Source organism: Siniperca chuatsi, linkage group LG14 (assembly GCF_020085105.1).
Source record: "Siniperca chuatsi isolate FFG_IHB_CAS linkage group LG14, ASM2008510v1, whole genome shotgun sequence".
NCBI classification, from domain to species: domain Eukaryota; kingdom Metazoa; phylum Chordata; class Actinopteri; order Centrarchiformes; family Sinipercidae; genus Siniperca; species Siniperca chuatsi.
In genome coordinates this window covers 849,235-866,486 of record NC_058055.1, presented here as the reverse complement: position 1 = coordinate 866,486, position 17,252 = coordinate 849,235, and the positions used below count along the sequence as shown (strand labels likewise).

At 37.9% G+C, this 17,252-nt stretch overlaps 1 protein-coding gene across 4 annotated transcripts in view; it reads left to right on the top strand.

Moving 5' to 3' along the window:
- The first annotated feature begins 3,887 nt into the window (after positions 1-3,887).
- Positions 3,888-17,252, top strand: part of sim2 (SIM bHLH transcription factor 2) — a 34,366-nt gene continuing 21,001 nt past the window's right edge. For 2 of the 4 annotated variants that reach the window (XM_044222442.1, XM_044222440.1), the window contains exons 1-2: positions 3,890-4,582; positions 12,708-12,790. In XM_044222442.1, coding sequence (XP_044078377.1) covers positions 4,408-4,582; positions 12,708-12,790 — 258 coding nt within the window. In that variant the 5' untranslated portion in view covers positions 3,890-4,407. Of the gene's footprint in view, positions 4,583-12,707; positions 12,791-17,252 lie in introns of all 4 variants that reach the window. The other 2 variants (XM_044222441.1, XM_044222443.1) reach the window with 2 other exon arrangements.

Sequence of the window (17,252 nt, the reverse complement as noted above, 5' to 3'; positions counted from 1 at the left end):
TGCTTATTCTCAAACACAACTTGAAGATATCTCCCAAGATTTATAATAATTGGACAAATAATTAAATGAGTTATAGCCAATTTCGTGTTAAGCCTTGCCCTCTGCAAAGATATTTTGGTTCATGGCGGCCATGTTTTTTGACTGATCTTGCTCATTTATAAAAGAAACCTGTATCTCAGTCCTGCAATGCTGTATAAACTTAGTGGTGCCGATAGAAAATTGAAAAAGTTCTATTCATTTTACTGTTTTTCACATTATCCAAATCATGGTGGACTTTAATGGTCCCAAAGACTTTTTTGTAGAGCACATTGAGCTTTACTTGTGTAATGAAATTTCAAGTCAATCAGAGTCACGGTGGAAAGGCCGTGGCCTTTCCAAAATTGCATTTTTGGGCCTTAATTACAGCGCCACCATGTGGCCAATTGGGCTGAAATTTCTGTGGAAGCATTTGCAAATCAGTTCCAGTTATTGGGTAGTTCTCGTGTTTCTAGCTCATTCCAGCTCACAGCAATTTGAGCTGGAATGAGCAGGGCATAAGACAAATAATGATAATAATAATAAACTGGCACAAACTCAATAGGGTTCTACCGCTTTGCGGTTCGAACCCTGATAATAAACTGGCAATAGGGTTGACACACTAGACCCAAGAGCTGAGGAGTATGTGAATCTCCCTCTGTGTGCAGGTTTAAGGTTCAATTCCTGTTCGTCCATTCAGATCTCCAGTTAGAAGCACGTTTCCCTAGTCCTGGAAATAGGAAATTTCTGAAAGGAGAGTTTCAAAAACGTCTTCTTCAAAATAAGGAGAATCTAATGGGCGTATATGAATAGCACAGAGATATAGATCCCTATGAGTTATACCAAGGGTTTGATCGATTCTTAGCCAAATGTGTGATTTACCCTGTTTTACTGGTGAGATCTGATGGCAAAGGTCTCTTTTATACCACACCAACACCTTCGTATGTTTTTTAATTTTATAGAGGGCACCATGACCTCATTATATCCTGGAGGACAGTGAGTGAGCAGATCATTATGACACCATGTTTCTGTCAACAAAATTACATCAACATCTTTGACAGATTTCATGAATTCAGGTTTTCCACTCTTCAACTCAAAGGTTGAGGAGTGGATACCTTGAATATTCCAGCAGCTTATATGAAATGAATGCATTAAAAACAATCAAAATGTACCTGTATAGTGAATATGAAAACACCTACAACTATCTCTACATTTACAATACTGAATAATAATTTTGACATGAATTCCATGGAGGCATGTACTATTTTCACTAATATTACCATTGTTATGACTATTACTATTATTACTACTTAAGTTACTGCATCCAAATACTGCACTGGGCATTTAATGAGTTGGTGGTTATCAATAGTATGAATCAGTTCTAATAGACAATGTTAATAAAACTTTAAATGAAAAAACCAAACATGTACATCCTAAAAAAAGTAAACCAGGCACTGGTCTGAAGATTAGCAATAACTGGAACAATAAAGTCACTGTAAGCTCACACTGTAAGCTCTCAATGCAAAAACAGTTTTTATCTCTGCAATAGACTGACATTTTTAGCATACTGCTCTCCATAAGACACTATTTGTTTGTTTCAGTGTCCTGAATTCATTGTGCTTATTTTTGGTTCATCAACAACTATACTTGAAACAAATAATATTGATAAAGCACCATAAAGAAAACTGACAATCAACATACTGTATATCACTAAATAGGTCTTGTTACACTGGCTAATACAGCACAGATAACAATGTCATCCCAATGTCTTTCTAAATTTTATCCTTTATACACAGTTACCAGTTTATTGGGTACACCTGTGCTATCTGATGCAATCCAATACAACAGCCCATCATTAATAAAACCTGTCTGACATTTATAATGTTTAAATTGCCAGTCTTGATTCAACTCTGTGGTTATTTTGGAGGCTGTAGTGTGTGGTCCAGTTGAATTGAATGACATTATATTGAGAGGTGTTTTAATAGGTGTACCCACTAAACTGGTACCTCAGAGTATATTGCATGAATGTACAGTACTGACATCCAAAACAATAACAACAAAAAACCAGTCCTACTTCCACATGTTGAGAGCACTCAGAGAATCTACAAGTGCAGATTCAAAGGTCCATAGTGAGTCCTGTGGTAAGATTTTCCTTCTACAGCCAGAGCAATGTTCATCCATCAACACTGACAGCCATGCAGAAAGTGATAGCCAGACTATTACAGCCAATGCAAATAAATGGACTGATTACACTCTTATGAAAGCTGCCTTTAGGAGTGCGAGGAACATTTTTCCTCCTGTTACAATCCAGCTCATACACTCTATACCACAGCCGTGATTAACAAAACTGTTAGTTAAATGTCAGAATGTAGTGATGATATAAAATGTTTTATTGTCACTCACAGTGAGACAAAATGTCTTTGATCAGTTCTATTCTATTCTTGATCTATTTTGTGACATTGTTCAGCGTAGTTTTGTATTTTATGAGACAAAGTGATAATTGGTCAAATGCATATGCTCATATAATCACTTGAAAACTTTTAATATGCTGCTTGTATATGTAAATACAATATGTATTCATCCCTTTAATGCATTTAGAGCTGTGATATCTTATATTACATTACATAATTAGTCCTACTTATCTCAATCTGCCTGAGCCATCTCTAGCATTGGTGACTTCGGCATGTTAGGCCAAAAAGGGTAAAATAATGGTAATATTGCTGACAATGTTTTTTTTAATTTATTTTTTTTACAAAAAGTTAATATTTGAGTATAAACTGTTGTCAAGTATACAAAATCGAATGCATCAATCGATCATCAATCAATCAATTGTATAAATATGTTATTATATCACCAATACGTCTGTCAACCTCACACTCTATTTTCCCCTTGCTTAAACCTTCACACTGCTCCTCCTGAATCTGAGGTTCGACAATCGTTCCGAGCCTCCTTTCAAGTACCCTGGCATGAGCTTTCCCAAAGTGAATGAGCAATGTGATACAACCCGATAATTGAAGAGGGGGACCCCTTTTTAAAAATGGGAACTACTGACTACTAACGCTATCTGCTAACCACCACGGGACAATTTCCCCAGTGTCAGCAGTTCTCCTCCCCTGGGTCAACACAGCCTGCTTCCCCTTTCGGAGTTGTCTGTCCGGAATTCTCCCTGGCCACCTGATCCAACTCACCACCAGGTGTTGATCAGCCCTGCTCCTCTCTTCACCCAAGTGTCCAAGACATATGGTTGCAGATGTGATTATCATCACATCTGCAAACCACAAAGTCGATCATCGACCTTTGAACTAAGGGTTAGGGAGGTGCCCTGTCCAGGGCCTCACCCAGGGACGCCAATAAGGCCAAATACTGAACAGCTGTTCAGTGCATAGTCACAATCAACAGTCAAGCCTTACTCTCAACACATAGTTCCACAGACACCCTCTCATTCTTTGGGGAGAACTCCAACACAACAGCGCTTATGAGTCGATCCCTACACCAGCCAGAACTCTGGAAAAGGAATATCTTTTGCATACTTTTGGTATTTAAGCTTCTTCAAGAGCCCCCTTGACATTCAAATGCTTCAGACTCATGGTTACATTAATTTAATAAAGAAACAATGAAGCTATATAAGTTATGGGAGCCATACAGCTGACACACCTCAGCAATTGAAAGTATAGAATATTATTCAAACAAAAAACCTTCTGAAAAAAGTCTTGTATTTGTTGAATATATCCGTAAATATTGTACAGAGTATGCTATAGCCATAGTGAAATTAGTGTAGGGAGCAGTTTGACACTCAAACACACACACACACACACACACACACACATACAGAAAGAGAGAGAGGGGGGGCAGATCTTGTCTGAGGGCTTTTCAAACCAGTTAAGTTCGCAGTCTTCTGTTGCCCTGTTCTCTGTATTGGGTTACAACACGCATCTTATAGCCTTATTTCTGTTAGTGTTCGATTTGTTTTTACTTTTCGGCGCACGTAGACGATGTCCAGAGCATCTGACAACACCTTGAATACACCGTAAAGTGCACGTGGCGTTCATCGCGGGGGTTTCTGCAACTTTGTCTGCTGTTACTGTTGAACAGGTGAAGCTGAAGAGTTGAACAAAGCTCTAACAAGGATGGTTCGGACATGTGCAGTTATTCTCTAGTTTTTGGAGTGCGTTGGGCGGCTGATGAATAACATGTACTCTGGTCTGTTGGATTCAGATAACAGAATCCAGCTCGTCATTTCAACTTTTTTATAGGAATCTGGACGGGCTGCTAGAGGAACGATTTTTCATCTCTCAGTTGGCGTACCTATTTGTTACATGAGTCTATGTGGAAAAGCTCAGTGGAGACTTAGCCTACCTTTATGCAAGAATCATTTATCTGAAACTTCCAGAAATGAAGGAAAAATGCAAGAACGCGGCGAAGACGCGGAGAGAAAAAGAGAACGGAGAGTTTTATGAGCTGGCAAAGCTGTTGCCTCTGCCGGCGGCGATCACCTCCCAGCTGGACAAGGCCTCCATCATCCGGCTGACCAGCAGCTACCTCAAGATGAGGGCAGTCTTCCCAGACGGTAGGCACTCTGAGCAAATAGCCAGAAAGCTGCACGCAGAGGGAACGTGAATGTTAACATAATAGATAAATAGGGTCCATTAACATTTCAGATTTTGAGGACAGAGGTGCAGATAAAATCTATCCAAGACCGAAAAGGACAACAAACAAGGAACATATTGAAATGTTTAACCAATGTAATACACTCAAAAACTAATTTGTCCAAAAAACTCCATAGGTTTTATATAGTCAATATAGTTATAGTCAAATCATAGCCATTTTCTTTAAGAGAGTATCACAAAATGACGGACCATCGCCATTTTTTCTTAATCAGATAATTATGAAATATAATTAATTATAATATAATTATATCAGAAGTGAAATATGAAAAGTACAAAAATTTGAGAATTCTTCAGTTTATTGCATTTTTAATTTGATATTTTCCACAATACATTGCAAAACAATTGTTTAGTTTTCAATATGTAGAAAATACAGCCGTTGAGGTTTTCCATGTGTAAGGAATTCCGTAAGAACAACAGACGTGCGGGAGCTCTGTGCCGTATAAACATCCGACTAATACATAGCCTACATACAGAGATTTTCACACTGTGTCTCTTTTAAATTGTTTGTAGTGACGAAGAGAAAGTCAAAATGCGAACTGGGAGAAATAGATGCACACACTTCTTTTTTGTCACCGCTTTCTAATAAGGCACCAATTAATAAAGCAATTAGCTATTAGTTTTAAACCCTTTAAAAGTAATAGCTAATAGCTTTATTAATGGTTAATAAATAATTGACTAATGCTTTATATTGCTTATTAAAAAGTCAGACGTCCATGTATATATATTTATAATTTACCACTGTAAATTGCTACTAAAAAGACACAATAAACACCAATCAAAGGCATTTTCACAACCTGGCAACCCCACTGTTGTTCTTGTTAATAGATTCTAAAGTAAATTATTTATTACCGATTTATAAAGCCATAGCTACGTTACAACTCACAAACCCTTTATAATGGGTGCCTTCTTAGAAAGTATTACCCATTATTTTCTTCACCGCTTTAAAAACTGTCTTGACAGAGCAGCTTTAAAAAGCTGTAAGTTAAAAATTAAATGTTACTAGTGTTAAAATACTTTGCTACAACATTGAGAAGTCTTTGTACCACATGAAGACTTTTGTCGTTGTAATAATCTAAATATAACAATAATAATAATAATAATTGTATTTATTTTATTATTACTTCTCCGTGACGCAGAATCAAATTCGACTCGCAGTAGTAACAGTGAACATAAATTTCAGGCTGGAAGTTTGCTCCTTCACTCAATCATAATCTCTGGCCTGTTAAACTAATTTTATTAGGGTGTCAATTAAGTTTTGAGGTTGTTTTCCCACTCTGATTAAAAGCTGATGTCTAGTTTAAACGCCTCGCTCATTCATCAAGGTGAATTATTTCATTAGGCCGCATGCAGCTACATTGGGGCAGGTTAGAGGGCAGGAAAACAGAGCTTTTCCTCTCTGTCATCACTCATAAAGTCAGATTTAACACACGCGGCCATTTATGGCCGGGCCACCCGTTAGAGTCCAACGAAGCCGCCCATAGCCTACGACCTCTTTGTTTGAGACGCAGTAACGCTTCAGCGACAACAGGCCTGCACATTTATTCACTCCATTTGCCTGAGAAATGCTCATAAGGCCAAAGTTTTAAGAATCCAGAATATCATGGATGCATTTTGTGGTGGATTATTTTGTAGTCCTGTAATCCCAATAAAGATCCATAACGCAGAGCTGCGGGTAAATCAGCAAGTATTGGTAAGACACATTTTGTCGATGGTCCTCATTTTCAATCATAAATTAGGCCAATGTAGAATTAATTATGTAAGACTACAATAGGCTGATGTATGAAATGGCTTTTAAACCTTGAGTGGAAACAATTTAATGCTTTTATGACTGCACTCTCTGTTACAGTGCTAGGAAGAAGCACAGTAGACCTATGCATTATTGTGTCACTGTAAATATAGACAAGAATATCAGACAGGATCAGACACAAGTCACACATTTCCATTGATCTCCTACCCCTGCTAAGGGCTGCAAATACTATTCTACATTTAATAGTAGCATTAATACCTGAAGTGGATAAATCGTCAAGACCTCTTGAAACTATTTACTGACTGACCTGAATAGCCTAGGCCTGCTGTTTTATTTGTTAATCTTAAAGGATACTTTCCCTCAGGTTGGCCAATTAAATATTAACGCCACTGAAGGCATTTCTTTGCATTGCTTGAAAAGTAGGTGATAACCTTAAATGTTCTACTTCTGAATGTAGCCCAGCACCATCCACCTGAAGCACAATAGCCTGATTGTTGTAATTTGTAGGTTTACCTTTGCTGCTGAAACATTTAATTGCTAACAGAAAACCCAAAGCAAAACATCAACAACAACAACAACAAAAAACAGGCCTAATAAAACAATCATTAAGCTTAGAAACATGGAAAGAGCAGCAACTATTTTAATTTGAATGGCCTTCAGTGTAAGATGGCTTTGTTTTTGCATATTTTTACATATAATTTCATATTTCATTTTATTTTATGTTGGCATTACAATTTAGCCTTTTGTTACTTTGGTAAAGCTGTTAGTTGAAGTTATTATAGGAAGAAGAACATCAGGAATCCAGCAAGGTCACAAATTATTTTAGGGTAATTTTAGCTCTCATTAGCAACATGAAGCTGATTGGAAAAACTCTTATTTAGATAAGATTATTTTGATTTATACTAAATTATTGATTTGTGTTTACTAGTAAACACTTTTTTCAAAGCCACACTGCAATTTTCCACTGATAAGGAGAGTTTATGTTTCAGTAACATTTTTAGGTGAGGTTTTTTTCTCACAAAAACCATATTACTATAAGGATTTTAAAAGAGTTAATTTAATACTGAAGACAGCCTGCAGAGCTTTGACCAGTTCTGACCCATAATGGCTCCGTTTGACCTGTGGGCCATGAAGTCCAGTCTCCCAACAAGCTGAAAAAATGAACACAAGCAAGAAATCATGTGTAATTTCTAAATAAAAACATGTGTCCGTCACTTGCAGTGTGCTATACAGTTTTTCTCAAGGGGTGAATGTAAATAATGATTACAAAAATCCATAAGGAGTCTTTTATTAAATAGGCTACTCAGTTCTGGCCTAGATGTTATCACAGACTGTAACTCTGCACATGCCCATAATGAAAATATGTGTACAATGAAATACATTTATTATAATTCTACATATATTATATTATGGCCATTATAATGTAATTCACAGAGATGGAAAGTAAAGTATTTACTCAAGCACTGTATTAGTACAACTTAGAGGCACTGGTGGTTTAGTTCAGTATTTCCATTTTAATAGCTACTTCCCCTTAAAACTGCAGTTATTAGTTACTTTTGCAGTCAAAGATTTTACATATAAAATATATTGTGCACTCAGAAAATATGTATTGCTGTAGTTTAAATTATCCATCAGTCTAATAAGTCAGACCTGAACCTGCCACATCACAAAACCTGAACACATTAACATTATTAAAGTGACCAAGTTTCTAATACTTCTGTACTTTTACTTCAATGAAATTTTAATTTATGAATTTATTTATGATTTATGTCAATTTCACTCATACTAGTCTTAAATAGAAAATTAATGCATGTTGAGCTTTTATGGTTTCATGTCCCTTTTGTGTCCTTTTCTTTGCAACCCTAAAAATTCAGTTTTTATTTGGTAATTTTTCATTTAGTATTTTCCATACCCCTTCAGTGCTAATATTCCAGCAGCTCTGGTAAATTACAATTGATTTGAAAAGCAGAATTGATTCTAAAAACTGGCCTGCTTAGCAGAAACACTGTTCTTCAGTTCTGTTCTTCAGGCTTTCAGCACAAGTTTCTGCAGTGAATTATTCAGTAGCAATTAAACACTTTATATCCATATAGACTTTGAAAATTTTTCATTCTGTCTTTCTAAAAACTCAGACCTAATTCGGGAGCAATTTTACAGTAGAAGTATGCAAATATGTGTTTATTTAAGATTGTGTTGATTAAAAGGTTCATCCTTTGCCTAGAATAATCTGATCTTAGTCCATTATGTGATATGTTATCATTTTAACAATATGCTCAACCATACATTTATTTTGGAGCCCTTTGACTGTTATCAGTGTATTTTATAATTTGTTTCTTGGAAAATCAGTGTTTGAGAGGGACACTCATACATGCAGCCAGGGGCAGCTGATTGGATTCTGTGAAATTGTGGATAGGCTTCAATCATAATGAATACAGAACATAAAACATAATGTTTTTGACACTGAGAAGTCAAGCATAACACCTTGTACAGCTCTTAAAAGCATTGTTGACAGTTGCATCCTAAAATAATCACTGTGAACTAGCTTGATATGTGACCCTCCTAGCTTGATGACAGCTGGGTATTTGATTTGTGTTGAGCAGCACAGCAGATACAGGGGTCACTGAATGTCAGCATAGATTATGGAAAAAAAGAGTTTAGTTTAACATTGTCAAGCACTAATATTTCATTTCTTCCTGATCAGGTGATGACAGAACCCTCTGTTTCCTCCAACATTTCGTTGTTTATAGGTGTTCACACACATACCTTTCACAAAGCATGTCTCAGTTGTGTGTCCCAAAGCAAGACCCACTTTGTAAAACACATTAAAATTCTACTCAGTGCCAGTCCTGACTTAAGGACAGTCATGGACATTGACAGTAGGAAGTTATGAAGTCCACTGCTTACAAAAGGATGTGGATACGCATACAAAGCAGTTTCAACAATTAAATTATACAACATTATGTTGCAATCTGTGTCTCCAACATGTGGAATATGTGCCCTACTCCTCTAGCCCTCTGGGCCATGTGTGTCCACTCTCATGCAAGAGCAATTTTTGGGAAACATATGTGAAAATTTAGGAGCATTTGTAGAAATACTGTTAGAAAACACTCTTAACCTCAGAATTTAATTGCTAATCTGGAAATGGGCCACAGCCTAGTATGCCTGGGAACTACGTATATATTGGATGACTCACACAAATTGCAGTACAAACTTTCACTTCCAGTGCCAATGCAAGAAATAGTGTAGCTCTACAGTATATGTAGAGAAGAGGAAAGTATGGCTATGGAGGACGGGTGGTGGTTGGGAAATCTTTGAAATTAGTAGCAGAAATATTTAGCCTAAAATTTAATGCCATCTCTCCCCTTTCCCATGAGTGGGTTAGGTTGAATAAAAATTCCGCATATCCCCCATGTTTGGCCAACATCTATTGTTTTGTTAATGGCCCTCCTGCTGCTTCTGTCTGGTTCAAGAAGAAACTAAATGCATTTACAAATGCACTAAATGCATTGGGAATGAGAGGTGAATGAGTTTGACAAGTCATCTGATTATGGTTGGCATGCTGACTGGCACGTAGTGGCAGCATGCCCGTACTCAAGTCTATCACTTTCAACACTTCGTCGTCCGCCCCCCCAATTGTCATCAGGCACAGGTGCAGCTACTTATTCTAATCAGTGTCTGCAGCAGTCCTTTTAAAGCTGTAGCTATAAAGCAGCTGTGGACAGCAAATAAATCAGCAAATAAATCATTAATACAAGTTCTTCCATGTTGGCTTGGCTTCACGTTGCACAAAGTTGTTGAGCCAGTTCAATCGAGTTCAGATCAGGCGACCTACAATATTAAATGACTAAATAGAACGAAGAAAACAAACAATTTCTGATTCATAGTCTGATTCGTGTTATGTCACGCCCATTTTTTGCATTTGTAGCACTCCCGAGTGGTCGATTTGAATGAAACTTTCAGGGTATGTTTCAGGTACTGATGTGGATATATTCTGTAAGTTTTGTAATGATTCACCCAATGTTTGTTGATATTGGTCTATTTATCTAAGATATTGACCAATTAATTTAAAAAGGGGCGTCCCTTTTTAAGTTAATTGGTCAATATCTTGAAAATTAAATAAGATATCAAGAAGCTTTATAACATCTCTTGATAAGCTTCGTCCAATGGTAGCAATCGGACCTACAGTTTAGGAGGAGATGTCATTCAGACTTGTGAGGGGCGAGGCCTGTTAAAAATTGTATGGGCCTTAATTACAGTGCCACCATGTGGCCGATTGGGCTCCTATTTCTGTGGAAGCACATACACATCATTGGGCCAAGTTTTGTGTTTCTAGCTTATTCCAGCTCACAGGAATTTGAGCAGAAGCGACAACAAATAACAATAATAGTAATACTAAACCAGCACAAACATAAAAGGGTTTCCCAGCACCGCTGGCACTGGGCACCATGGTGTCTTGCATTCATGGTTCCCAGCCCACTTAGGCTTGGACCCCTAAGTAGACCTGCAACCAGGTATTAATGGGGTCCAAGCCTTCGGTGCAAGTCGCAACACGGCCCATGGAAGACTCGCAGTCCCACAAGCGCAATGGGAGTCGCAGGTGGAGATCAACACAGAGACTGGAAAATATTCAGTTCAGAAAGAGTAGTTCGGAAAAATAATTTTAGCATATTTCATTATTTTGCAGCAAAATGCTCCAAATTTTGCACTGAGCCACGGTGGGGCATGGGAAAGTACTGGCCCAAGTTTCGTGTTATTTGGACAATGTGGAGATATTCAATTCAATTTAATTCAATTTTATTTATATAGCGCCAATTCATAACAGAAGTTATGTCACTGCACTTTCCCTATAGAGCAGGTCTAGACCATACTCTTTATAATATTATTTACAGAGACCCAACAAATCCCACCATGAGCAAGCACTTGGCGACAGTGGCAAGGAAAAACTTTTAAGAGACAGAAACCTCGAGCAGAACCAGACTCAATGATGGGTAGCCATCTGCCACTGCCGTGTTAGGTTTTGAGATTCGAGAGAGAGCGAGGTTTAGAGAGAGAGAGAGAGAGAAGGGGAGAGGGGAGGAGGGGAGAAGGAAGCACAATGCCACAATGAAATACCATCTAGAATTTTAAAATAGTAATAATGTAATGGTAGTGGTAATATTAAAATTAATAAATTAATCATAGAAAAGGTTTCAGTCGTAGTCATCTGGACACTGTTTTCAGAATCAAGACGTTTCGGCTCCCATCCAGAAGTCATTCTCAGTTAATAAATTAATAATAATAGGAATGACAGTCATAGAAATAATAATGACAATAATAGTAACAGAGCCAATAACAACTGTAGCAGCAACTGTTGAGCAGGAACATGGGGGCAGCAGGTGGCCCACAACCACAGATCCAGTCTCTGCAGCTCCGGAGGTAGAAATACTTGCTGAAAGCGACAGAAGCAGAGAGAGGAGAGAAATGAGAAAGCACATTTCTTGACATCTGCAACCTATAGGAAGTTGTTCCTTTATATCTTGCGCATTTTTTGGTGTCTCAAAATTCTTTTAATAACTTTTGATCATGAGAGTCCATAGATTCTATGTGCAAAGTTTCTTGAACATCAGACTCACTGCCTAGGAGGAGTTCAAAAAAGTATGTATGCACATTTCATGATTTTGCAATAAAAGCACCACCTAGTGGCTGATTTGTGCCAAATTTCGCACAGAGAATCAGTGGGGCATAAGAAACTACTGAGCCAAGTATCTGGCAACCTTTTCTTTTATTTTCAAAATTGGACAAATCCTCATTAATGGGGTTTTTTTCTCTTTACCTTCATTCATGATAGCATGTATGGTTGTGGCCTGGGATTGATTGATGTTTGCTTGCTTAGTTATATTGTGAAAATGTAATAAAAATATCTGAATACATGTAAATTAATACAATATTAAATCTTGAGCCTAGTATCATATCCTCTCTGATATATTCTGATATATGTTTCCAAGTCCTGGTATCATCATAGTAGAATTACATAACTTTGGGAGGTCTGTATTCATCTCTACAGTGAAATTTATGCCGTCATAACTTCTACCTCCTGTCAATGTCAGAATCTTATTGGGTTAGCGTTGTGCAGGTCAGCATATTTGGGGTCAATGTTCAATAGTTGAACTTTTTGCCATAAAACCTTATGTAAAATTATAGCAGTACTCACACAGCAGCCCTTAATGATGCCCTTGATTGCAAAATGTTGGACTGCATCTATATTTCTTTCTGTTTTTTGTGTCTGTCTCTCTCTGTAGGTCTGGGTGATGGATGGGGTCAGTCAACAAGGTTCAGTCCTCTGGACAGCATGGCTAAAGAACTGGGTTCCCACCTTTTACAAGTCAGTACTGGAAACAACAAATTATGTTCTAGCACTGCAGTATGCTCTTCCATACTGTACAAAAGTAATTATTCTGTGGGATAAGACGGTGTAGTCTCTCATTCGTCCAGGAGTGTTCTATCGTAGAAAAGATTTCAGTCGTAGTCATCTGGACACTGTTTTTCGGCTTTTTCAAGACGTTTCGGCTCCCATCCGGAAGTCATTCTCAATGTGTCATTCTCAACATTGAGAATGACTTCCGGATGGGAGCCGAAACGTCTTGATTCTAAAAACAGTGTGTAGATGACTACGACTGAAACCTTTTCTACGATATTCTGTGGGATAACTATGCTATGATGTGCTGCATGAAACTGCTGCTCTATACCAAATTATATTACTGTATGCAAGTGTATGCTGTGCTATTTCAGATTTTGCTTTGCTATGCTACATTAGAATGGAGGTCAGCAAACAGCAGCAAATAGCTTATGCTAAATCTGGCCTTACACCAAATTATTAAACCACGCAAATCAAATCAAGTTGCCTTTTATACCACATCAATAATTTTTGGCTTTTTCAGGAAGGACTTGTACTTGCATTCAACACGATTGACCATCACATCCTATTACAGAGATTGGAACATTTAATAGGCGTTAAAGGAACCACACTAAACTGGTTTAAATCCTATCTATCAGATTGATCTCAGTTTGTATATGTTAACGATGCATCCTCATGCACGCCACAGTTAATCACAGAGTTCCACAAGGTTCTGTGCTTGGACCAATTCTAATCACCTTATTTATATATATATGCTTCCTTTAGGCAGTATTATTAGGAAACAGTCCATAAACTTTAATTGTTATGCAGGTGATACCCAATTATATCTATCGATCAAGCCAGATGACACAAATCAGTTAGCTAAACTTCAAGCGTGCCTTAAGGAAATAAAAAACCTGGATGACCTGCAATTTTCTGATGTTAAACTCAGACAAAACTGAGGTTATTGTACTTGGCCCCAAACACCTCTGAAACACATTGAAACACATTATCTAAAGATATAGTGCCATCTAGTGCCCTGGCATTCAGCACCACCGTGAGGAACCTCTGAGTTATCTCTGATCAGGATATGTCCTTTAACTCCCACATAAAACAAATTTCAAGGACTGCCTTTTTTCACCTACGTAACATTGCAAAAATCAGGCACATCCTGTCTCAAAATGATGCAGAAAAACTAGTCCATGCTTTTGTTACTTCTAGGCTAGATTATAAGTCCCTTGAGACTCTCCAGTTGATCCAGAATGCACCGTGTGTACTGACACAAACTAGGAAAAGAAAATTCCAGAATAGAATTTAAAATCCTTCAAAGCCCCAAAGTTCCCTATTACCCCACTAGAACACTACACTTACAGAATGCAGGGTTACTTGTGGTTCCTAGCGTCTCCAAAAATAAAATGAGAGCCAAAGTTTTCAGCTGTCAAGCTCCTCTCCTGTGGAATCAGGTCCTGGTTTGGGTTCAGGAGTGCAGACACCATCTCCACATTTAAGAGTAGGCTTAAGACTTTCCTCTCAGGTGAGCCCTGAACCATCCCTTAGTCATGCTGCTATAGGCATAGACTGCTGAGAAACTTCCCATGATGCACTGAGCTCCTCTCTCCTCCTCTCCCTCTCCATCTGTACGCATTCTTATCCCATTAATGCATGGTACTAGCTCGACATTTTCTCTCTCCCGTAGTTTTGCGCTTTCTTGTCTCTCTCCACTTTCCTTCGTCGCTTTCAGCAGGTATTTCTGCCTCCGGAGATGTAGATTCTGGATCTATGATTGCAAGCAAACTACTGCCCCCATGTTCCTGCTCTTAACCGCTGCTACAATTACTTTTGTACCACTACAATAAGTAGTAGCTAATTGTAGCTGGGAACCACGAATGCAACGCATTGTGGTGCCCAGTACCAGCATTGGTAAAAGTGGTACTGCAGCCTACACTGTAAGAGTTATGCAAGTGAAACTCACAGGGAAGGTATAGACTGGTGAAAACCAAAAATAACACATGTCCACCACCAGGTGGTGATATAATCAAGGTAAACATGTTTTGACCAGTTACTCCCATATAGTACGTTGCACATTTGAAAACCACACTTGTATATAGGCCATGCCCATTTCCACTTATTCCGCCAAATTATTATTTTTTAATTGCGAAATATGCGAAACCCACCTGTCCGATCTGCATGAAATTTTGCCCATGGAATCTATGGACCCTTATGATGAAAAGTTATTTAAAAAATTTGTTACTCCAAAAAATGCACAAGTTATAAATGAACAACTTCCTGTAGGTTGCAGTAAAACAGGAAGTTATGTCATATGTCCACATAGGTTTGTCCGATTAACACAAAAATTGGGCCAGTACTATTCCATGCCTGCTACAATTGGATCAGTTTGCATTATCTAAAGTCATGACTCAGTTGATGCCTAAAATTTGGTAATGATTGAGAAGTGGGCATGGCATATTAAAACAAATGTAATGTTTCGCATTCCAAATTTCAAAAAATCTAAATAAATCACCCATACAGATCTGATTTTTTTTCACCACATCCTGTGATGTGTGAAAAAGGTTGCCTCACTGCAATTTATGTTCAATTCAGAAGTCTGTCACTATATTTTTCAAGATATGAAAAAATCAAGTAACATTTATATCTCAATATAGGTCTGTCTGAATAACAAACAACGAAACTCGGCTCAGGAGTTTCTCATGCGTCTCCGAGGCTCTGTGCAAAATTTGGTGCCAATCGGCTACTAGGTGGCAGTGTTGTCACAAAATCATGAAATATGCTAACCTATCAAACACCTCCTAGGCTGTGAGTCCGATTTGCACTTTACTGTGCACATAAAATCTATGGATGCTCATGATCAAAAGTTATTAAAAGAATTTTCCAAAAAATTCTCCAAAAAAATGCTATAAATGCCAAAAGTTATAAAGCAAGTTATTTTGAAACTGAAGGAATTATTAGGGCCCAAGCAGCAACCTCTGCAGGGACCCTGAAATGCAAGGAATTATTATTATTCCTCCAAATGAATCACATTTTTGAGGTGCTACAGGCTCAAAAACTCACAAAACTTTGCATACTTGTCAGTGGCGAAAATGTAAGTATTTTGTGGGTCTTGCGCATGGGTGTGGCAAAATGCCTCCATAGCGACCCTACAAAATGTTAAAGATGCATCCCTTGGCCTACGTTTCACCTATGTGTACAACATTTTGGAGATACATGTATCATCCAAAGACATGGGGGCGACTGTGGTAAAGCAGGTCATCCACCAATCGGAAGGGCGGCGGTTTGATCCCAGCTTCCCTAGCCCACATGCTGAAGTGTCCTTGGGCAAGACACTGAACCCCAAATTGTGTGTGAGTGTATGAATGATTAGTTTCTTTTAACTGATGAGCAGTTGGCACCTGCCGTCAGTGTATGAATGTGTGTGAATGGGGTGAATGTGATATGTAGTTGAAGCGCTTTGAATAGTCAGAAAGACTAGAAAGGCACTATATAAGTACAGTCAATTTATCATTTACATGTAAAAAAAGCCGAGTAACAAACTAATATCCAATGCAAAGCTAATTAATGCGCTTCGATAAACACTGTATGCACACTGTTACATTACATTAGTAACCACAGTACATGTTTATGTCCCATGATTTAACTTAACGTAGGTTACGTACGTAAAAGAAAAAAGTAAGCGTAACTTAAAATAACTCAATGTTGACTTTTGGTTTCACATGGGACACGAACCCCGGTCTCCCAGGTGAAAGTCATCACCCATCCATCCACCTCCCTACATAGACTTTGAAGTTGAGTGACATCTTTGGAAAATCTTGTCATTCAAGATTTTAATGCCACTGCCATATATTCAAAAAATGATACTGACATTTATCTACAGAAAATGCAAAAATATATTGAGGCTTCATTAACAAGGACACAATTTTCTCTGAAGGTCTGTTTACATAACATTCAAGGTCTAGATGTACACGTAACAGACCCAAAACATGATCACAGGATATTGGATGCTGATATACTTTGTGTTACAGATACATGGTTGCAACACAATGCACCACATAATAATATTGCAATGTCAGGATGGACATTTCACCAAGGTAAGGTCTCAATTATACAACAGCATGGCAATGTTCTCTGGTTTACAGATGGTTTACATGGTAGTGTTGGCTTCTATCACAAAAAACACATCTTTTGTAACATTCTACATGTACCTTGTAGTGACTTGGAAGACATAATGGTTAATGTTCAGTCTCTGAACCACAATTACATAGTGCTGTATAGACCGCCATTAGCCTATTCAAAAAAAAAACCTGACTATTATAGTTAGACATTTTAATCAACTTTCAGGAGGCAAAATAATAATGGGTGATTTTAATGACAATGCACTTGTTTCGAAATACATAGAAAACCTCATGCAACAGCAGGGTTACAGTCAAATTGTAAC